The sequence below is a fragment of the Clarias gariepinus genome, chromosome 9 (genome assembly GCF_024256425.1).
Source record: "Clarias gariepinus isolate MV-2021 ecotype Netherlands chromosome 9, CGAR_prim_01v2, whole genome shotgun sequence".
NCBI lineage: Eukaryota > Metazoa > Chordata > Actinopteri > Siluriformes > Clariidae > Clarias > Clarias gariepinus.
In genome coordinates this window covers 30,606,645-30,629,877 of record NC_071108.1, presented here as the reverse complement: position 1 = coordinate 30,629,877, position 23,233 = coordinate 30,606,645, and the positions used below count along the sequence as shown (strand labels likewise).

Below are 23,233 nucleotides of genomic sequence, written 5' to 3'. Positions count from 1 at the left end.
TAACAGGCTTCAAGCAGTTTATTTGAGGAGTTAAACCCTTGAGGTGCACTATTAACAGAAAATACATTAATGATGACGTGTTACAGGTATCACTTGTACTTGTGTAAATGAATTTCCAAGAACAATGCATCCTTGAGCACTTGAGTTGCAATTTTCCAGCAACTATATAGTTAAATTTCACCTGCAAAAATCATTTATAATCATCACAAACATAAACTGTTTGTTTATGGGTTTGGGCACTGGCTGGGAATCGGACCCGGGCATTCTGCATGTCAGGCGAAATACCTACCACTAAGGCACCAGTGCCTGCAGCAGTATCACATGATATGTTTATATCATAAATACACACAGGTGGTTAAAGTGTTGAACTACATAGCACTTTGGATGAGATGTATAATAATTTCTTTATTCAATCACCATGGCACAGACAAAACACACAAAAAAAAGAGAAAAAAAAAAGAAATCAGGATAAACAGTGATTGAACTGTATTGACTCCAAATGATTGACTGGAATGGTATGTTTTATCTTTTTAGGTTACAAAATAACAATAAAGACTCTGGAAGGTCAAGTTTTGGTTTAATCATAAGAACGTAACATTTCTGGTCGAACTGTTTCCCACATGCATGTTACAGGTCTGGCGCGTGAACGACTCTCAAACATGATGCCAAAAACGATGGCTTGTAATGCAGAGTTTTGAATGATATAAAACACTCTGGTAAGGTAAAGACATTCTCTTTTTTTACTCTTTGGCAAATTAACAGCAGTAATGATTCCACAATTTTTTTTCACACACTTGTAGGAGACTCTGTAAGAGAAATCACGTTTAACTCATTAAAACTTGACTGTGTTCGACTTAACGTACACAACTACACCTCTGAAGAAATCCCAGGCATCAAGGTGCAACTCTATATAGGGGGAGGAAATAATGGTGTTTGCATGTGTTCGGTTTTACATGAATATTGCACTGTTTCTCATCATACTTCTATTAAGACTGAAAAAAAATACAACCATCATCTCATTACTATTAAATAACTCATTTAAAAAATACAAGACTGGCACCAACTACAGCATTAAAGAAAAAAAAAGTAGTTAAAACACCGAGCTAGTAAGGCTAGAAAAAACTAACAGTCCAAGGCGAAAAAAACAAATAAATAGCAATACAGTGTCACCTACTAAATAGTCCAAATGCTATTCTCGTGACTAGTACTCTCAGTACCTTACCATACACATCCCTACACACACTGGGTCACTTTCTGAATGCTTATTTCTGAATGGAATGAATTAAAACCGAGGAGGACGATAACATTAGTTAACTTATGACCAAATCATATTGAAATAAAAAGCTGTTAAAGGTCTGAATGCAAGAATAAATGGAGGAAAAAAACTGCTTATAAAACCACTCACAGGAGTGTGAAATCTCTGGACAAAAGGTTGTTCTTATCTAAGATATTTCTGGGACAAAATATAAATAAGAACATAAATAATACAGGTTCAGTACCTTTGCTACCACATCCTGATTTAGCCAGGAATCAACAAGTTCAGAGGCTTTTGTTAAATGTGATCAGCAAATATCTAAAAATCTCAAGTTTTAATTAGAAGTAATTTGGCCAAAAGTTATTTAGCTTGTGTGCGAACTGCTGCTTTAAAGTGTGTACATTGCAGTGGTATAGTTTAGGTGGCTGGCTAGCTAAATATTAATTTGAGTATTTAACACTAAGCATTAGGGATGGAGGTGGTGTCGTTTCGGTTACGCATCGAAATTTTTTTAGTGTGGCAATACATGTCTCGACACACTGACTTAAAAATAAAATCTTACAGAATCACAATACAAATCAAATCACCACCCAGGTATCTTAATAGTACATCAGTTTGTCCCTGGTTACTCGCATCCCTGCTATGCATTACTTTAAAGAAATGTTAGTTGTGATTCTCAATTAACTGATCAAATTTAACTTGGCCTGTTACTTGTTGACTCAAATGGTCAAGATCTACAAATTGGCCATGAAAATATATGCTATGTCTCCTCTGCAATTTGGCTCTGGTTTAAAGTCCACAATACAAACTGGTGTGGGATGGGTAGTGGTTGGATCCCGTCAGAGAGACCTTTGCTTTTAATAAGCTACTGCCACCTACTGGTTGGCATGCATACTTATTTTTCTAAATAGGAATTTTTCAAATCCATCTGTAGATGTATTTATAAGATGTATAAAATATGGACAGGGCCTCAGATCGTTGCAAAGAGTACACAGATAAACCTCATTCTAACCTCGCATTCAGTTCTTTTCACATTAACAATTTTTAAAGGCAACACAAGCTGTCTTTAATTTTCTGAACTTAATAGCCGAACTGAACTCGTAATGTCCGGCTCACCAGGCATCCTGGAGTCTTGATGAAAAATGATTGCACTGAAAAGCATTTTCCACTGGCCTTTCACTCCTTAAAAGTAATTTACCAACATCATAGCGAAAAACTTAAGAATCAGTCCCAAAAATTAGGGCTGGGAAGGAAGAGAGGTCATGAGTCAATGAAGACCAGAAGGTTCCAAATCATATAGGACGATCCACATGACTTTAAAAGCCCCAAGCCCCTCCTTCAGGCTTTGGAGTGGTGCATGATTCACAGGACTTCACAGGCTCTACCACATATTTAAAAATATATATATTCAAGTCAAAAGAGTCTCATCCAGCTTTTTGATTTGTTCATGCCCTATAAAGTGACTGGAAGGCCTGGAGAGCTCAGCCCTTCTTCCAACCATTGGACTGAAGGTCCGCGGTTCAGTGCTGCTCTGCGGTGAATACGCCTCAGTCGAAGAACATAGAGCATAATGGAAAGGAGCACCACCATAAAGCAGACCAAGAAGAGATAATGATTGTTCATGAAGGTGAAGCCACGGTGCCAGTGCGAGTGCGAGCCCTTTAGACTCTCCTGCTGGATGTCCCTGATATTGCAAAAGAAGTAAAATTGGGAATTAATACTAGCATACAAGTATTTGTGTTGCATAAAATAACATTTCAAAAAGGGGTCTATCTTTTTACTGTTCCAAATATTTATATCTAGGACATATATTATCCTCTCCTGACTCAGATACTATCTGACTGATCGTTATCAATTTGTAGATTTAAATGGTGACTATTCTGCATGTTCTCAAGTGGAGTGTGGTGTTCCACAAGGTTCGGTTTTAGGCCCAATGTTTCTTTTCCTCTTTACATGCTTTCTCTGGGCAACATAATTCTTAAGCATGATACTAGTTTTCACCGTTATGCTGATAACACAGTTTTTTGATCACACTGTAACTTTGGCCTTTCTGTTCCATCAAGTGCCACAGTAAAAGCTCTTGGTGTGATTATATATTCCAGTCTTTTATATGAAGCTCATGTAGATAAAATTACCAGGATAGCATTCTTTTGTCTAATCCAAGATAAGAAATATATTGTCACTAAACAACACAGAAAAATTATTCATGTTTTTAATCACCTCCAGGTTGGATTATTGTAACGCCTTACTGTCTGGTTGTTCAACTAAGTGCATAAACAAGCTTTATTTAGTACAGAATAAAGCAGCAAGAGGGCTCACTAGAACCAGAAGATACGAGCACATCACCCCTATCTTATCCACACTGCATTGGCTCCCAGTAAAATTTAGCACTGATTTTAAAATACTACTACTGACCTATAAAGCATTAAATAGTCTCGCGCACAATACCCGAGTGAACTGTTAGCGTCTTACAATTCGCCACGCCTACTTCGAACATAAGATGCAGGCTGCTTGTCAGTACCGCATATAATGAAAACTACATTAGGGGGTAGAGCTTTTTCTTACAAAGCCACAAAGTTATGGAATAGCCTTCCAATTAATGTTCAGGACTCAGACATAGTCTCAGTGTTTAAGTCTAGGCTAAAAACCTATTTATTTAGGCTGACCCTTAGGTAGGGGTAGTGGTTAGCACTGTTGCCTTGCACCTCCAGGGTCCAGTTCCTATTACCATCTTTGTGGGCATGAAGTTTGCATGTTCTCCCCGTGCTTGGTGGGTTTCATCCGGGTACTTTGGTTTCCTCCCACAGTCCAAAGATATGCAGGTTAGGCTAATTGGCGTTCCCAAATTGCCCGTAGTGTGTGAATGGGTGTGTGAGCCCTGCGATAGAGGCGAGCGAGCGAGCGGGTGAGTGATTTGCCTTAGGTAAAAGAGCAGATCTAGGGGACTCATGGACAGAGTATTATGGTGAACTGGTATGTATAGATGCTGTCTTCGCCACTTTCACTGATCACTTAGGTTTGTTGACGGTGAAGTGATTAAGGATCCCTTCGATGTAAAGCAACCAATGTCTGCGTTTCCTTGTGGCTCTCCCTTTTAGTTACGCTGTAATAGTTAGTCCTGCCAGAGACCTTGCTTGCACTCTGCACTAAATATACAATCACCTTATATATTACAATACTGTGACTATACCTGACTGTTATCTCTCCTTCTCTTTTCTCTCTCTCCCTCTTAACCTCAAGATACTGTCGGCCCTGAGCTGCCAGTGATCCAGACCCCCTCTCCGTTCTGGACCTGTCTGACTTGTTCTGGTGTATCGCCTTAGCTGATGCAGACAGCTGTTCTCTGAGGTCTGGTGACTGCAGTCGCTCAATAGTTCAGGACTGGAGTTTCCTACCTATCTGAGCCTCCAATAATGAACTGGACTCGATATTAACTTAAAGATATCGACTGTTATATTGAACCTTCAACTAGCTAACGCAGTATGACTGCAGATCAATCCCTGCTATTTGTTATCACCCAAATGACGATGGGTTCCCTGATGAGTCTGGTTCCTCTCAAGGTTTCTTCCTATTGTCATCTCAGAGTTTTCTTCTTGCCACTATCATCCCCAGCTTGCTCATCAGGGGCAATCTATTCATTTTGATTCATACACATTTTTCACATTTCATACAAATTTCCATAATTTTCTTTTGATTGTATAAGGCTGCCTTGCGACAATGAAACTTTTTGAAAGCGCTATACAAATAAAATTGAATTTAATTATATTATATTGCTCAGGATGAATGTCATTTGTAATCTTTGTTTGATCTGCGAGCTTCTGATCTGACTGCTGACTTGCCCCAAACACCCTACTGATGTAGCTGTACCTCAGAGGTAGGAACCGTGTGCGGTACAAAATGGCTCCCAGAGTCCACTGGACCTCTTTATCATAGACGAGCAGAGCCGTTCTTAGGTTCTCATAGCCTCGAGGAAAGGAGAACCCGGAGTGAAACACCTCATATAACCAAGCTGATTTAAAACACTGGTACCTGTGGGAAGAGGCAGATGGCAGCATTAGCTCTAGTTCTTTGAGCGTTCGTCATAACTATATTATGATTTTTATTATCCGTAGATAGAAATGGTGTTGGAACATACTTCAGCCTGTGCAAGTCTGCATGAGAGGCATAAAGACCGCGGTCAAAACGTTCCCTTAAAATTTTCCACTGGGTAGCACAGTAGTCCTGCAAAAATAATGATCAAAATTTGCTTACCAAAATCCCAGACCAGGACTAAAAAACCTCTAATTAGCTTATGCACTACATATCAGAAAATTAATTAAACATAGTGTTTCTTCTAAGGATGCTTCACAAAATCTATATCTATTTAGATCACAGCTGCATCTCAATAAATTTGAATATCAAAAAGTTGATTTATTTAAGTAGTTCAATAAAAAAATAATAAAGAGTGAAACTTAGATTGATTACACACAGACTCATATATTCCAAGTGCTTATTTCTTTTTATTTTGAAGATTGTGACTTACAGCTGCAGTCCACTCCTTGTGAATCTTCCCAAATTCTCGAATAGGCCTTGTTTCACAATCATTTCAAGGCTGCAGTTATTTCTGTTGCTTATGCACTTTTTTTTACAACATTTTTTCTTTCCATTCAACTTTCTATTAACGTGTTTTGATACAGCACTCTGTGAACAGCCAGCCTACTGAACCAGACTGAGACACCATTTAAAGGCTCAGGAAATCTTTGCATGTGTTTTGAGTTAATTAGTTGATTAGAGTTCAACACAATTAGTTTCCTATATTGAACTTTTACACAATATTCTAATTTTATGTGATATCGAATTTTGGGTTTTCATTAGCTGTAAGCCATAAGCATCAAAATTAAAAGAGAGAGAGAGAAAAAAAGAAACGCTTTAAATATGTTTCTTTCATATACAAGTGTGTGTGCAATGAATCTATATACTAGTTTCACTTTTTGAATTAAATTACTGAAATAACTTTTCGATGATATTCTAATTGACTGAGATGTACCGGTCTATATGTATATATGTATGTGTGTGTATATATTAGGGATGCACCAAAATTAAAATTAAGGATGCACTTGGCCAAAACCGAAAAAATAGCTCGTCTTAAAAACTTTTACATTTTAAAACACGCTTACTCTATATTTGTGTGTGTGTGTATATATATATAAATTTTTTTTTTTTTTTTTTTTTTTTTTTTTTTTTATTGCTTGAATTTAATGGATCTGAAATGGAAAAAACTACAACTCAACAAAATCAAACTTTTATCGACAGTAAAATAACTGCATTTAAAAAAAGTTTAACAAAAAAACAATAATGCCAAAAAAATAGTATTCCTCTGGTTTAATGTAACCTTAAAAATGTTTTTGCACCAGTTGTGCAAAAAAGATCCATAATTATCTGTAAAACTCGAACAAAATGGCAGTGGGCCCCTATTCTGCTGCTGCATGTAAACAATTTTTTACTTACATTTTAAATTGCTGTGCAAAACAATGCAAAAACAGCAACAGAACATGACCCAAACTCAAACTGTAAACAACACAGTGCTACACAGATTTTAATATAACTGCTATGCACACAGAAAATTGGACTGCTGTTTATTTAAGCAAATGTGGCAGGTTTTACATTTTTTCTAAGAACAAAAGTTGCTCAGCTTTTTGGCTAGAGACGGTTTTCTCTTCTCATTAAGAACATGAAAAGCTGCACTGAACAGTCTCTTACTGTCTGTGCTGGTGCTGTGGAGAAAATAAATACCTGCATTCAACCCGTGCAAGAAATGGAAAGCGGTCTTTGTTCGAGCGCCAGTAGTCAAGGGGATTGTCGCTTCTGGCAATGGGTACTTCAGTTAGATAAGTCTCTAGTTGTTGTGTGTCTGTGATTATTCCAACACCCCTGCGGATCAGGCCGCTTCCCTGTAAAATTTCCTCAAACATCTGAGAAAGTGAGAGTATAAGCCTCCTCACTTGTACATGACCGATTCTAAGGCTTACTTTGCTGTGCGCTCCCTGTCGAGTCTCTTCCTTCACAAGACATTTAAATCTCTGTCATTTTCTCCGTTGTGTTTGCAGAACAAATGTTGCTTATTGCAACTTTGGTGTCCTCATCTGAAACTTTAAAACATTTCCATACGCGTGATAACGCAGCGCGAGTAAAAACCTAACCTGTGCTGTGAGAGGATGGGAGAGACGGGGCAACATTCATTTTTAGCTTGCGTATTGATATTTTTTCGGCGCCCGAAATTTCGGTGACCCATATTTTTTTTTTTTCATTTTTTTCTTATTTTTTTAAATAAAATACAATGAATGAGAGTGGTCTAAGGTTACCTTTGCAGCATTGGCATATTTGGTAGAGTTGTAATCTCCGCCCATGCGCAGCACATCCTCAGTACAGTAGTAGAACTCTGAGAAGCCATAGAACTGGCTGTTGGTGAAGTCAATGGGGGCCTGGTATACACCGTTGAGCGAAGTGGTGGTCTCGTTGGTGCGGTTAAGGAAGGGCTGCAGCTGCAGACGACACTGCTCGAAATTTCCGCTCCCACGCAGGTGTAGCTTCTGACCAGGGGGGCCGACCTCGTCTTGGAGGTCTGAGGGCAGGCACGGGTCGAGCACAGGGGAGTCAAGAGTCTCTCCAAGATGCTGATCCAGTTGCCTAAAACACAAACAAACACATGCTTATAAAGGAGAAAAACTAGACATCAGAAAGGAAATATGCGACATTATTTAACTAAACTACATTTTACACCAAAATTTAACAAAAGTGCTGCAGTTTTCAAATTTTTAAAAAGTAACCCATGGTAATTTTACTTGTTTTGGAGGCGAGTGTTGCTAATGAGGTTTTCCTCGTATCTCTGGCGCGCTGCATTCCCACCAAATCCGAGGAACGTCGAAACATAAACCCGGTACACGTGTTCAGTGCGATGAGCATCACAGCCGAGGTTAAACTCTGCCAGCAAATTCTTAGCCACCTCTTCCTGTCAATGCACATGAAACCACAAACACCGGTAATCAGAGACACATGATCTTGAGATGTGGTGCATGAAGGAAAGAAAACAACCGTCCTTAACAAATATGTTAATACATGAGCACTACAGGCCATAAGTTCCACGCACTGTCATTAATCAGCACACGCTGGTACACTGCTGTTTGTGTGTTAGTACTGCTACACTAGCTGCCTTTAAATCCGTAAGACAAACATGCTTTTCATTAAAAAAAAAAAAAAAGGTCCAGGGAAACAACCTGCTCCTAGGCGATCAGATGTTTTAGTGAAACACCAGCCTGTTAGTGAAGAAACAATGTAAAATAAAGCAACCTTACAGCCAAACTTCAAATCACACACACACACACACGTCATGAGGCTGATCATTTTCTCTGGAAAATAATTACGCCTTATACATGACCACCACACGGCAGACTGATTTTAACCCAAAGCCTCAGCTCTACAGGCCTTCTCAGTCCACAGGGAAGGAAGGGCAAGATATGATAACCAAGAACCAGAAAGACAAGAGGAAAGCATGTCAATGACCAAACCAAGCTTCTGGCTTTATAAATGGAAATTGTTGTAGATAATAACCTGTTTTTGGGAAGCAAAGCTTACAGTTTTGGGCACTTCGTATGCTATCTGAGTGGAGACGCCGCCCATGTCCAACACTCCGGCCGTGCGTCTGCGCACCAACGTCTCCTGCTGGTCTCCGCCGGGAACCTGCACCTCCACGACCTCGTCGTTGTCTAAGAAAACACAGTCAAATGAGTGCACAGTTCATTAGGAAGGAAAATTGATTTCTATAAGAGGAAAAAGAAAATTCAAGCAGCAATTAAAAGGTCCAAGCACCAAGAACAGTTAATTTGGGGTGTACAGATATTGTATAGCGTATGTAAAACATTTTACATGCAGTAAAAGAATAAATGGCATTAAGACATCGTATTTTTTTTTTTTAAACAATCCAAACTACTAAATACTCTCTAAAAGATTTTAGGAAATGTACCTAGAATGCCATAACCCATTCCACCAAGACAACGGGTAAATTGCCCAAAATTAAATACAGAATATACAGATCGTAGTGTGGAAACATTGATCCAATGACCGGGCATCAGCTACCCACAGCTTAAAATTTATACACCCATCATATAGGCAGAGCATTTAGAACAACCCATTAACATAGGATGCAGGTTTCCCTTGTGCCACCAAAACAGCTCCACCCCATGAGAAGCTGCATGCTGTTATAACGATTAAGTGAGGTGCTACATGTTAAACAAGAACTAGAGGTATAACCAACCCTTAAGCAACATTCATTAGTACGCTTGATTTTATTGAGAATATCCAAACAAATAACATAAAATAATATTAATAAATTCTGTAGTCACTAATCTTATTGTTTACAGACTAATTCATTTATACATGTACATGGGGAAATGTTCTCGAAAGCAAAGATAAAATCCTGCTAGCAAACTTTGGTCTAAAAATAAACAACAGAAAAGAGGCAGCTGTAAAAATTGGCCTTGGCAATGATCCCAGCAAAAAGATAAGATGTATTTTTAAAAAACAGGTGCAAGTCAGAGCTTGAAAAACACTGACGCATTAAGAACAGGCAGCATGGTGGATCTTTGGGCTGCCTTTGCAACATAGAGATGCTCATGAGAACAATCTTTTAGAAACAGGATCCATGAGTGTCACCATCCATTTAGAGACATACTGTATTTGTGAGTTTCAACTTCTGATTTACAAATAAATAAATTAAAGATTGACAAGAACCTAAAAATTTTTTGATTAATATACTTAATTTCCATCCATTTGGTCAGAGCTCATGCTCATCATGACTTCTGTGAAATGCCATCCAAGCTACTAATGTCAATATACACTAAGTGCATAAGTTATCTTATTTGCCATGCAAAGTCAGCTCACACAAAGCAGTTAAATGGAACTAAAAAATGTAACAAGCTACGAATTCATATAAACTTTATAATTTTACATATCACACACTACAGTAATGAATCAAGTTTTCAGCGCTTGGCCCTCTTACAGCTAACAACTCACCATCGTCGATGTGATTGAACCTTCCTAGCACAAAGTTAATCCCAATCCATGCATATACACCTAAGGACAATGACATAACAGGAAAAATCAGTACCATGACTACATAATTACAGTAACTGACTGTTTTTAACATTACAGTTAAAATAATTAACAAATTCTCACCCTCCTGCTTTCCTGAAATGACTTCCACATGAGAGTCGGAAAAGAGGAAGTTAAAATTCACAGGAATGTCCGTTCGCAAATCCTCCAGTAGAGCCTCCTGCTGACTAAAAAGCAAATCAAACTATAAGTAACGCTGCAAAATAATACACAAAATAATAAGTACGTTATTGTTGTTCGAGGCATCTTAGCAAGGTGTCGGAGTGAAGGTACCTCTCGGGCAGAACCCTCATTCCTGCAGTGCACAGTATGTATAAAGGGGTTTCCTGGTGCTTGGCCTTGGGAATGTGTTCAGCAGCAAAGCTTAGCAGAGGGTACATGTAATCACTGGCTTTTCCTGGTGTTGTTGCATATTCAGAAATACCTGAATATTAAACGGAAGAAAATACGATATTAAAACACTGTTACATTCTTTAGCGGTTTCCATCCTGCGTTTACATACATACTGTATAACAAGATGCTTTTTAAATACTTATCTCAGATCACATCATAGCATGTACTGAAATTTACATTTGTTATCCACAGTATATGCATGTTTAAAGACCTCACAGCAAATATAAAAAGTCCTTCTTTTTTTTTTTTTAATAAGCGGGTCATACATTTTAATTTGAATTTGTAATTAAATTAATTTATACCCCCGTATTATTGTATTCATGACTCTGATTGGTTGATTCCTTTTTTTAATAACATCAGCTCTGACAGTCCTTGTATTAATCATTAATTTAAATTATAAGTTAATACAAGTTGTGCTGAAGTCAAACTAGGACTTTGAATTTAATAAATTTAAAGAAGACTTTAAGCACAGGATGTCGATGTGACAGTTAGAAACAGTAAAACATTTAAAGGAGAGTGCAAACATTTTAAAAAAGGCTGTACGTTCTTGAATAACGTTTCTGGTTGAGGTTGCTCGAAGCCTACTGTGGCCATTCTCATGTACAATGCTCACAGAGAGTGGTCCTTGAAAGTCGACAGATAACTTGTCTGCAAATTGCGCAAGAGGTTTATCCGCCTGTGGAAACTGTACACACAATCATTTAAAAACACCACATGCACTTTACAGGAACTCAACTGGGAGTCCTGACCTCACTCCAAGGCATTTCCACATGTATGGGCCATTAAAGGAGTTCCTGGAAGGCCAGCATTGAGACAGGAAGCAGGCAGTCCGATCATGTCTCCAGCGTACTGAGGAAACTTTCTACCTTGATGAACTTAAGGGAGTTTTTACTTTCATCACATGTTCTGTTATTCTGCACAATCAAAAGTCTGACTTGAAAGACTCTTCTACATTAATCCTTGTTTTAATACGTTGCCACTTCTATAGCAACAACCTATTCACAGGGACTTGGATGGTGGACGCCCCATATAAACTGATTTTTAAAAAGTGCTGGTATTTTAACAATGTTTAATAAGGTGAAGTGTTGTACATGTCCATGTTTAATTTCCCACTGTAAGAATATCTTCAGGACAGACCACTTCACAGATTCCAGTTTCTTGTCAGCAAACCAATCTTAAAAGCTTTAAAATCCAGTTTTGTGACTAATTCTATATCTGTAATCTTCACATACAAGTATTCACATACTGTATGTGTCATAAAGCATCATTTTAAAAGCTCACAAGATATTTTGTTAATCGGTCCCTCCACACAGACCTGGTTTAATTTTCATGACAACCGGTTTGCGGTTCTGGTCTCTCATTTGCCGGATGTCCAGCAAGTCGTGAGGGTTTCCGTTGTGCCGAGGCCAGGTGTACACAAACACACGCGAGCCACTGCTTCCGCAGTCCACCACCACGCCATAGTTCAGGTTGGGGTTACTTGTGTCTGTGGCCTCCATGTCCGTTACCCGTGACAAATGCCTGAAAGTGTGGAGTTTACAAATGTCAAAATTATATCTGCATGTCCAAATATATATAGTATAGTACAGTATAAAGTACAAACATAAATCTAACACAAAAAAAAACCTCCCTGCACACTACATGTCTTCATCACAAAAATTTTAAGGCATTACAAGAAGCCGACCTGTGATAGTGCTTATCTTGATGCCAGATGGTCTGGCTTTTGCCTGTGACCAGCAGCAGGTAGAGAAGACCCGCAAGCACCAGCACTGAACCGCACAGGAGCAGCTGCCTGGATGAGGGAAGCATGAAGCGGGGGAACACGGCAGGAGAGAAGCTGAAGTGCCATGATGCTGGAAACAAGCAGGAAATACTAATCCTGTGGATGAAACAGATACATAAGTAACTGTTGGCAGGGTCACTGCTGATTAATAAATAATGACAAACTGATGAGCATGCATGGTGCAGAACTCAATTACTTTCATGTATTAAAGAAATAAAGATGACTGCACATTTATTAAATTAGGCAAATATTCCATTAAAATTACTCTATATTGCCAAAGGTATGTGCACACCTGATCATCACTTGCATGTGTAGGTCTTGAAAAAGTTTGAAGCACACAACTGTATAATGTGTCTATTTGCTCTAGTGTTACAGTTTTACTTCACTGGAACTAACATGACCATACTCCCTGACACTCGTGTCTTAATAGACAGAGCGTCATAGTCACACTCTAAAACCTAGTGGAAAGTCCTCCCAGAAAAGTAGAGATTATAACAACAGCAAAGGGAGGAATAGATCTGTTACAGGATGATCACCAGGTTACACTGGTTTGATGGTTGGGTGTCCACAAACATTCGACCATAGAGTTTTTACTTGCTTTTTTCTAAACTTTGCACCAAGCGAAAATCAAACCCAGTGTTTAAAAGTTCAATTTGATGAGAATCCTGCTTGATTTTAATATTCTAATACTTTACTTAAAAGCACATATTCGGTTTCAGTTACAGCAAACTTTACTCACAAACAATGAATTATATTACACTTGTTACAAGCATATTTACTTTTACCAACCCAATGATAATTTTTTTATCATATAGTAACTGTGTTACTATAAAAGTGTTTAACTCCCCTTATACCACAGAAAAGTGCCCTACTGTATTTTTAATTTAATAACGTTTTTGTAATGTTTAAGATTGAATCCATCAACCAATTTTTTGTTATTACTCATACCAGCTTTAAGATACCTTATACTAAAATTCAAATGAAATAAATTAATAAATGAAAGGTGACCATTAACCCAAAAAGCTTCGTTAAGCTCTTCGAAGGAAGAAAACACTGTACAGTACTCTATTCATGTGGAAGTGAAGATGGAATCACTTGTCACAAACCCATACAATATCACGGCAGGTGCCGACTCAATTAATATTGCAATTCTATAAGTATCACAATTTTATATACATTCTGATTTAATATAATGTTTCCAATTTTCTTACAATTTGACCTTAAATCCTTTATCCATTTTTAATAACCCAAAAGTTTTGTTCAACAGCTTTACAACTTTGCTAGCTTTCTTCAACAGTTTCACAACTAAATTAAACACGAGTAGTTAAATGTAGCCTGTTTCTTATAGCATTAGTTTTCCCACTTAAAAAGCACAGCATTTAAACAATACGAACAATCATTAAATACAAGAGTTTAACATTTAACTTAAAATTTAATTTAAAAAGCCACATGTTTACTGAGCAGCACACGTCTCTGTCATCCACCACAATTATTATTTCTTACACACTTAGCAAATAGGTCACCAATGTGTGAATAGTTCAAAGTATACGACCTGTAGGATTATAACATATATGCTTGTCACGTGCATGTTTTGACACTAATTAGTGCTTGTGGTGTTTTGAGACTGGGGGAAGTTTGTAAAAAAAAAATAATAATAATAAAAAGGATTTTAAAACTAATCTGCTTGCAGCGTTTATAGAACAAAAGCAAATCAGAAGCTTTCTAATGTGTGCAAATTTTGATAATGTAATGCCATAAAAACGTCATTCTGTTGCACCATTTAGAAGCTTGTGCATTCGATACAGAATCAGTTATGTCCAACGTGATTTGTTATGGTTGATCAAGCTGAAAAACAGCCAATTCCAATCACTGTCTGAGATACTGGTATATCTCCTTTATAAAATGTATACAATAAATAAAAATAAATTTTGGAGTTAACGTGACAATACGTAAATCTTCACACCAAAGAAATAGAATTCATAACTGAATCAATGTTGTTTCCATGTTTATGTGGAAGTGTCCGTCATATAAATCCCTGTTCACGTTGTTATGTAAGAAACAATAATGCATTATATCAACCGTGGTAGTATAATAAAAACTGTCTGATACATTAGAACTAAGAGTCCAACATCAACAAGATGTAATTATTAATAACATTACCAACAACAGTTTCTATCATTCTTTGAGGATTTTAGTCAACTGTGTTAAGAAACAGTCACATGAACCTACCTTCCCATTGTGAGCTGTATCCAATGATGCTTTACAGATGCTGAAAATTTTCCACACCTTCACTCCTAGACGGAGAGCTTCTCCTCTGGATAGGAGTTCTCCTTATGAACTGTCATCCTCAGCCTGACATTATGAGAGCGTAAGAGAGAGAGAGATGACAGGGAAGGTTCAACGTAATCAGTAAGTCTTTACTTGAACCTGTAATAATCTCAGCCACATGTGAAGGAAGACGTGGCAAAACCTGCTGCTCACATGATCAACCTCCACACGGAAGAACACCTCAGCATGGGGAGAACACATGGCTCAGACTAGACTCGAATACACACAACAGAACCAAACCTGGCTGATACGCAGTAGTGTACAGACATTTTAACAGATCTGACCACATCGTGTGTGTGTGTGTGTGTGTGTGTGTGTGTGTGAATTTAATTTATCCTAGTTAGAGTGGTGTTAAGGTTTGAGAAAAACTTTAGGAAACCGGATAAAACTTAAATGTTTGGAAAAGTGGTTAGTGTACTCATGTATTGAGTCTGTTACTCCATTGCTTGGTAATATTATTATAATTATTAATTATGTATTATATACTATATGATATTATGTTACATAATAACTTACACTACTTACACTTCATGTCATTTTTATTCCCCAAACTAAAATATCTAGCTACATTTTCTGAATTTAGTTTACTGTTAGAAGGTAGTACACCTAAAAACAATTTTATACGTGTATATATTTGTGTTGTTTCTTTTATTTATTTTATTTTATTTTTTTCACTTTTGCTGTGAACAGTTTCCCCCAGCCTGAGGAAGAGACGCTATCACGCCACTACGTTATTACAGTATTGTTGCTACTACTACTATTATTATTATTATTAATTATTAAGAACAACAATGAGACTGTTAGCTACCCATGCTAACTGTCTCGCGCTGAATTAGATAAGTTTAGCTTTAAGTTACCCACCGTTGGCTAGCCTGCCAGCAGCTAGCTGTTCCATCCCGGGGAAAGCTGTAAGCTCAGCGTCCTAAATGTTATAATCCAGGCAGGAATCATCTAAAAACGTATCCCGACTTAATAATAACCGAACAGCCGTTTAAAAAAAAAAAACAGCTCCCCGGCACCGCTGCTAAGGCTAATGCTAACGCTAACGTTACAACATCCGAGCCGACAGCAAAGCTCGTGCGTAGACAAGTAGCTGGCCACTGCGCATGCGCCGTTGTTATTGACACCCTGACACGTGTTCAGTCAGATAGTTTTGTGACGTAATGCCTTCGAAGTTGGAGTTTACTATAGATATGTATTACAAATATACTGTAAGTAATTAATTTATTCCTAGTGGAAATCAGACTGTCATTTCAGATGTCTACGATGTCATTCTTCCCATTCTTGTCTATGGTGTTTCTCATTCTCAGATATACTCAATGTGAAATGTGGATATCTGCAACTGAATTATGATTATCCATCATTTCAGTTTGAGATATCTACTAATTCTTTAATTTCAATACAAGAGATCTTCAACTCATCAAAGATCAACAATCTTTGCACCGTGTTCGATTCCCTCATCAGGTCTGTGTGCATTGTGTTTGCATGTTCTCCCCATGCTTGGTGGGTTTCCTATAGTTATTCTGGACCAAATACATGCAGATTACACTGGGCAGTGGTGGAACATGAGAAATAATATACATGTCCAAATCTATTGTGCTGCTTACAATGCTAGGATCTATTTGCTACAAATAGATTTGCCCACTAAATATTAATACAATAAGCTCTTAAATGAAGTTTCACAGAATTTTTTTTTTTGGTTAAGTGAGATGATTAGTCATTCTCTGGATTTATCAAAACAAACAGATTATTGTTTCTCAGTTTCATGAAAAGTCATCTTTCAGTTTAACAAACCAATGCACCAGTCAACTTTTAGTTAAATGAAACGATCAATTTCCTTTTTGGTTTCATTTGATTTAATGGAAAAAATGGTGAATGTGCCTTCATAATTTAACAAAACTGATCAGCCAGTCTGATTTTTTGGTCAAATGACAGGATCAGCCAGTCATCATTTACTTAATTTTGGTGACTTTCTGACTGTATGTTTATAGAGCAATGACTGTTTATTTTACAAAGTAGAGTGGAACGCGAGGAATTACTATCATGTTTAATCATTCATTAATTACATATGATACAACTGCAAATCACCTTGTTAAGCATAGTTTCTTATTTTTATTAGAATACATAATACATATTACTCTAGTAAAAGGCCACTCTTTAAAATGTTTTTTTCTTTTAAGAAAATCACAAACATGCCATTGCGAACATAAAGGCAAAGAAAGAAAAAAAAAGAAAAAGCCCATACAGGCTATTGGATTGCCTTTTTTGTATACAGTGACAAGCCTATCTAGTTATTTGCACCAGCCATGTGAGAAAACAGGTATATCATCAGGTATATCCAGCCGTCCATCCATTCATCCATCCATATTTTACGTTGCCTTCCTGCAGAGAAACAGACAAACACAAGAAATATTTGCATATGCCCATATTAGAACAACAATGCAAAACAATCAGATAATTGTTTGTCAGTTTCATAAAAAAGTCGTTTTCTTTCTTTTTTTTTTTCTTAACGCCATGCCAGCTTCTACAGTATAGCTATATTCATGGTGAGTTTAACAAACCAATCCACCAGTCAACTTTTAGTTAAATAAAACGATCAATTTCCTTGGTTTCATTTGATTTAAAAAATATTGTAAAAAAATAAAACGCACAGCTTGAGTCGACCCAGCTCTCGTTCCAGCTCCTCATCTGTGATGTTAGTGTTAGGAATGGTGGGCAGAGAGCTAAAGAAAGTGTCGTCCAATACACTGGTGGCTTTCATAGAGACAGGGTGATTGGGAACATCCGGAAGTGTTAGACTCGTGTCTGGAGCACCGTCTTCCAATAAAGATTTCAACTCCTTCTCCAGCTCTTCTGATTCTCCTTCATCTGGGATAAAAACATTGATTTTACAATTAGTGGATTACAGGCAAGGACTTCTTCTTCATTAGATAAGTTGTTGTTGACTTTAACAATCTTATCCTTAATTCCCCTGTCTATTTTGACAATGCAACTCTCATCAGTGTGATCTTTTCACTTGTCTTTCAAGCTCTACTGCTTCTCATTTCTGAATGTAAAAAACATAACTGCAAATTTGGTCCCATTTGTGAACAAAATATTGACATACTTGAGTCTAAAGCTCCTCCAGCCAGAGTCTGGTTAACTTCATCCTGAGTGTCACACAGCTAATTGGAGAGAAATAAGAAAAAAAAGCCACGTTATGTAATAAGAACAGCTCTTTGATATAAGTCAAAATTACACAAGGACACACACACTTAAAAAAAATCTCTAACCTCCTGGATCTGATCAACCAGGTTCTCTGCTCTTTCGACTGTTATACCCTTCAGTGAAATCCTCAGAGCTGCTACACCTGCCTGGTATGCCTGCATCACCTACCACAAGCAAACACACACATGCATATTTTTTTATGTAAAAAATAAATTTTTAGCATACAATTTATAATAGACTCTACAAAGTGGTAATTTAAAGCCAGATTTTTTTTTTTTATTGCTGTTGCTAAATTTTGTAAAATCAATAGTATGTGGGTTTTACCAGGCGATCAGACTGTGAGCTCGCTATCCTTTCCAGGATTCCTTTGACGGTTTCGAGCTGAGCATACAGCCGATCTGCTTTGCCCTCTACACGTTTTTTACCCTTTAGGCATCTTAATGCCTGGGAGCGTGTGTCGGTGTGTGTGTCAGAGAAAGAGATAGAGAGAGAGAGAGAAAGAATTTAAGATTATTAAATCTTGCTCATCAATAATTGGTAGATAAAATTCCTGCTGGATAAAAATCAATAAATTTTTTTTTTTACATTTAATAATGTGATCATACCTGTGACTTTTTCCCCTCTTTTAGCAGAACCTTTGCCTGTTCTTTACATCTGGAAATAAAAGAGCCTTGAAATAATATGCCTTGTTAACCAAACTAATTGAATTACATTACAATCATACAACAAACAAGGTGGTACTGATACAATAAAACCTTGGATTGCAACTAACTTGGTCTGCGCGTGTTTTGCAGGATGAGCATGAATTAGAAAAAAAAATTAAACTGAGCAAGGTCTTGAAATACAAGTAGTACATATACGCTTTGCCTGCCGAGCGTCACATGATCACAACTGAGCCAATGGTTCTACTCTCTCACATGCTGCGGAAAAATTGGCAATTCTCTTCCATGCTCTCTCAGTGTGCGTCACTCGTATAGTCAACATTCGTGCGCACGTGTACTGCTATAGCATTGTGACCACGTGTGTGTGTGTGTAAAGCATTTTTTGTGTGACTGTTCTTTAGTAACTGTACTGAAACAATGGCCTATGGGAAGAAAAGGTTACAAAGGCTGTAGCAGTGCGGAAGAAAGAATCTGTTTAACAACAATGCAGCGTCAAATTTCCTGCGAAATCCTCAAAAGGAGGCAAAAGCAAATCTCGTTAGGTGGGTTTATTGGTAAAGTCGCTCAAAAAGAAAATGATTCCAGTTTGTGTGTGTGTGTGTGTGTGTGTGTGTGTGTGTGTGTGTGTGTAAAAAACTCATCATGCACAGTAGCACCCCACCCCCCACGCCTCTCCTCTTTTATCTCACACCAGCCATGAATCCTTTCAAAGATAAAGTGCAAGTAATTTTTTATTTTTTTTTTACTTTATATTTTGTATTAATACTATATATTAATTATTTTTATATGCATCTTTTTGGGTTGTAAAAACGAATCATGCAAGTTTGCATTATTTCTTTTGGGGAAAATAAAATTTGATATACGAGTGCTTTGGACTACAAGGACGCTTCTGGAACAATCAGCGAATGTATGAGAGGTAGGAAGGGTCGGCGACTATAAAGGAAGTCGGAAGGGTCGGCGACTATAAAGGGCATAGAAAGGGACAGCTACTATAAAGGGCGTAGGAAGGGTCAGCAAATGTATGAGAGGTGGGAAGGGTCAGCGACTATTAAGGAAGTCGGAAGGGTTGGCGACTATAAAGGGCGTAGGAAGGGTCGGCGACTATAAAGGGCGTAGGAAGGGTCGGCGACTATAAAGGGCGTAGGAAGGGTCGGCGACTATAAAGGAAGTCGGAAGGGTCGGCGACTATAAAGGGCGTAGGAAGGGTCGGCGACTATAAAGGAAGTCGGAAGGGTCGGCGACTATAAAGGGCGTAGGAAGGGTCGGCGACTATAGAGGAAGTCGGAAGGGTCGGCGACTATAAAGGAAGTCGGAAGGGTCGGCGACTATAAAGGGCGTAGGAAGGGTCGGCGACTATAAAGGGCGTAGGAAGGGTCGGCGACTATAAAGGGTGTAGGAAGGGTCGGCGACTATAAAGGAAGTCGGAAGGGTCGGCGACTATAAAGGGCGTAGGAAGGGTCGGCGACTATAAAGGAAGTCGGAAGGGTCGGCGACTATAAAGGGCGTAGGAAGGGTCAGCGACTATAAAGGGTGTAGGAAGGGTCAGCGACTATAAAGGAAGTCGGAAGGGTCGGCGACTATAAAGGGCGTAGGAAGGGTCGGCGACTATAAAGGGTGTAGGAAGGGTCAGCGACTATAAAGGAAGTCGGAAGGGTCGGCGACTATAAAGGGCGTAGGAAGGGTCGGCGGCTTTAAAGGGCTTAGGAAGGGTCAGAAAATGTATGAGAGGTTGGAAGGGTAAGCGACTATAAAGGAAGTCGGAAGGGTCAGCGACTATAAAGGGCGTAGGAAGGGTCAGCGACTGTAGGAGGGGTAGGAAGAGTCAAGGACTGTAGGGGGCGTAGGAAGGGTCAGCAAATATAGGGGGCGTAGGAAGGGTCAGCAACTATAGGCGTAGGAAGGGTCAGCGATGATAGGAGGTGTAGGAAGGGTCAGTACAGGGGAAGGCACTATGAGATATGGGGAAAGGGTCAATCACTAGAGAAAGGGTATAAGAAGCCAACCACTATGTGGAGATTTAAACCACTATGGAGGCTAGGGGAGGAGTCAGGTACATGAAGATCAACCTGAATGACTTGTAAATTCAGAATATTTGTATTTATTTTTTAGAAATAAGCTTACTTACCTCTCCACTTCCTGCCCCAGGGCCTCAAATCTCTCCTCCAGCAGCTTCTCACTACGCTGGAGCTGGTAGATTCCTAAGTCCACTTCACTGACAGGAGACACACGTCCCTGTCCTGCTTGACTGAACTTTACCAGCTAGACAAAACATGAGTGAATACCAAGTCTTGTACAGAAAAATATACATGCACAGCTTTGTAATATGAGCTCTTATGCTGAATCTCACACACCTTTTCTTCCTCGTGCAGTGAGACGGTAACATGTTTCTCCCTCTGGAGCTGCAGCAGCGCAAGACACAGTGTAGTCTCATCAGGACAGATATGAGAGGAGAAAGAGCGCAGCTCCTGAAATGAGAGCAGCATGCGCCCTGCAAGAGGAGAGCTCCGATACGCAGCCATCAAAGCTGCAGCCTTCTCCTGTAACACACAGGAGGTTTAACATTAAAACACCTGCCACTGTGGCTATGGAACTGGTAACTATACACTGTTGGGAACTTACTTTAACCAATTCGATTACCACAAATGTCTCCTCGAGTGGAACTCGTCCACTGCCCAGTAGAGCAGACAGCGTCCATTTCAGAGGTCGGACCAACAACAACCCGACGCCCCACGACAGCCAGCCGGAATCAACATTAGCAGCAAAGTCAGATTCTTTCTGCACCTTACCACTTCTGAAACAGAAATGCAGCCACAGGATGAGCCAAAAACAAAAATCACAATAAAAACAAATAATGTTTATGCACTTCGTCAAATCACACCAACGTTATAAGCTAAGACTCTTGCAAGTATAAGTCACTTTACCCTGTAAGTACTCAATGCCACTAATGGTTCACCACTGTTCTTTTTTTTTCTCTTTTCTCCCCTGACTGAAAAATACACACACAAGCTATGTGTTAAGTATGCTAAGCTGCACTGCAGTACCTGATCATGCTCTGTATAACAGTACTCAGCCCCAGAGGAACGCTCCCCTTGCGACGAAAACTTTCATTCAGGTCCTGCAAGCTCACGCAAACAGATCCACGTTGTCTGCAGCTCTGCACCACCAAAGGTGTCCAGAAGTTTATCTTGCTGTCCCAGTCGGTTGGGTTGACTTCTCGGTTCTCTTTCAAAGCCGAGAACAGGAAGGACATCCGTTCATCATCATCCCAGTCTGGAGGAAACTCAAAGGAGGACGTACCGACTTTCTGCTGTAGTGAAACTGGCATTGCGCTAAAAAAGAAGGTAATAGGGTCAACGCACATGGCAATGTATGAGGTTGATAATATGTCATTTACAAACTCCAATCATATTAACAGGGATGAACTCCGAACATTTGTTTTGTTTAACCAGGGGATTGGTTGGAAAAGCAAAGATGAATCATGTTAGCTTAACAATCTGTTGAAGTACAGCGAGACACGTCTCCTAAAGGTAGGATGCACAGATTCTACAAAGCATTTCATTAGATGAGTCATGAAAAAAACAAAAATTTTTCGACTAATCCCGTCAAAGGGTTGCCACAGCAGACAATCCAATCTACGCACAGCTTGGCACAGGTTTTACACCAGATGTCCTTCCTGGTGCAAGCCTCACATTTTATCCGGGCTTGGGACCGGCACTGCATCCACTGGCTGGGGTTTGGAAATTGGGTGGAAATTAAACTTAGGCCTTCTGCATGGCAGGTGAGAAACTTACCACTGGGCCAACAATCCCCAACCGGATTAACAGGATGAGTCATGGAAAAAATATATATATATATATCATTATGTGAAGAACATCTTCCAAACTATTTATGGCCACAATTCACCAGTCTTGATTTCAGAGCCACTTTAAATAACTATGTTCAATAAACTGTTCATTAAAAGCTGGAAAAGAAATAAACTGTTGTACAGTAACCTTAAATACTACACAATATTATACATTACAGCAAATAAATACCAGTAACCCATATTTTCTAAGAACACAAAATCACAAACTACAGGTAGTGATTAATTTAATTCCATAATAATCTACTAAAACACATTAAAGGTAGACATGAATAGCAAACATTACATTTACATTTGCATCATCAACTAACCTTAAAGGTATGTTTGACACAAGCATTAGCAAACAAACTAAGCCACATTAATGTCTTCTTCAGGCATTTCTGCTTCCGAAGAGCTAATAAAAACCTTCATTCCTGTTTACAAAAAAGCAAAACCAAATGTCAAAACGAATATCTTATCCCGTTTTCCTGTTATGGTGTTTTGCTCCGGCTGTATAAACCGAGTCCTGAATGACTATTACAAGCACTTAATAGGCTGCAAAATAACGTGGTTAACACCCTAGGTAATGTGCACTATTCTGCCAATGAGGAGTCGTT

At 38.7% G+C, this 23,233-nt stretch overlaps 2 protein-coding genes across 3 annotated transcripts; both read right to left on the bottom strand.

Annotated features, from left to right (window-relative positions):
* On the bottom strand, positions 1-15,980 carry entpd4 (ectonucleoside triphosphate diphosphohydrolase 4). 2 transcript variants are annotated; one of them, XM_053504143.1, is made up of 13 exons: positions 15,768-15,980; positions 14,808-14,930; positions 12,480-12,674; positions 12,111-12,316; positions 10,676-10,826; positions 10,466-10,569; positions 10,304-10,363; positions 8,843-8,997; positions 8,077-8,243; positions 7,597-7,921; positions 5,391-5,476; positions 5,123-5,284; positions 1-2,939 (listed from the first exon to the last, which is right to left on the bottom strand). In XM_053504143.1, the coding sequence occupies exons 2-13, from the start codon at positions 14,813-14,815 to the stop codon at positions 2,708-2,710; spliced, it is 1,851 nt and encodes a 616-aa protein (XP_053360118.1). In that variant the 5' UTR covers positions 14,816-14,930; positions 15,768-15,980; the 3' UTR covers positions 1-2,707. The 2 variants fall into 2 exon arrangements, with proteins under 2 accessions (XP_053360118.1, XP_053360119.1); XM_053504144.1 differs by having other exon boundaries at positions 8,867-8,997.
* An 801-nt stretch (positions 15,981-16,781) lies between these two features.
* chmp7 (charged multivesicular body protein 7) lies at positions 16,782-23,147 on the bottom strand. The gene is made up of 11 exons (XM_053503161.1): positions 22,949-23,147; positions 21,817-22,104; positions 21,395-21,566; positions 21,127-21,312; positions 20,901-21,034; positions 18,719-18,767; positions 18,438-18,557; positions 18,179-18,277; positions 18,013-18,070; positions 17,558-17,774; positions 16,782-17,288 (listed from the first exon to the last, which is right to left on the bottom strand). Exons 1-11 carry the CDS (start codon positions 22,972-22,974, stop codon positions 17,276-17,278), a joined length of 1,362 nt encoding a protein of 453 aa, XP_053359136.1. The 5' UTR covers positions 22,975-23,147; the 3' UTR covers positions 16,782-17,275.
* Positions 23,148-23,233: the final 86 nt, after the last annotated feature.

Bases quoted from the DNA above. Each gene is read 5' to 3' on its own strand.
- entpd4 (XM_053504143.1), bottom strand. The intron at 10,364-10,465 runs GTGAGAATTTGT...CATTGTCCTTAG, and splicing joins CATTTCAGGAAAGCAGGAGG to GTGTATATGCATGGATTGGG. The intron at 8,998-10,303 runs GTGAGTTGTTAG...GTGTTTTCTTAG, and splicing joins GTTCAATCACATCGACGATG to ACAACGACGAGGTCGTGGAG.
- chmp7 (XM_053503161.1), bottom strand. From the start codon at position 22,974: ATGCTTGTGTCAAACATACCTTTAAG. The intron at 21,313-21,394 runs GTAAGTTCCCAA...TGTGTGTTACAG, and splicing joins TGGTAATCGAATTGGTTAAA to GAGAAGGCTGCAGCTTTGAT. The intron at 18,768-20,900 runs GTAAGTAAGCTT...TTTTATTTCCAG, and splicing joins CTGGGGCAGGAAGTGGAGAG to ATGTAAAGAACAGGCAAAGG.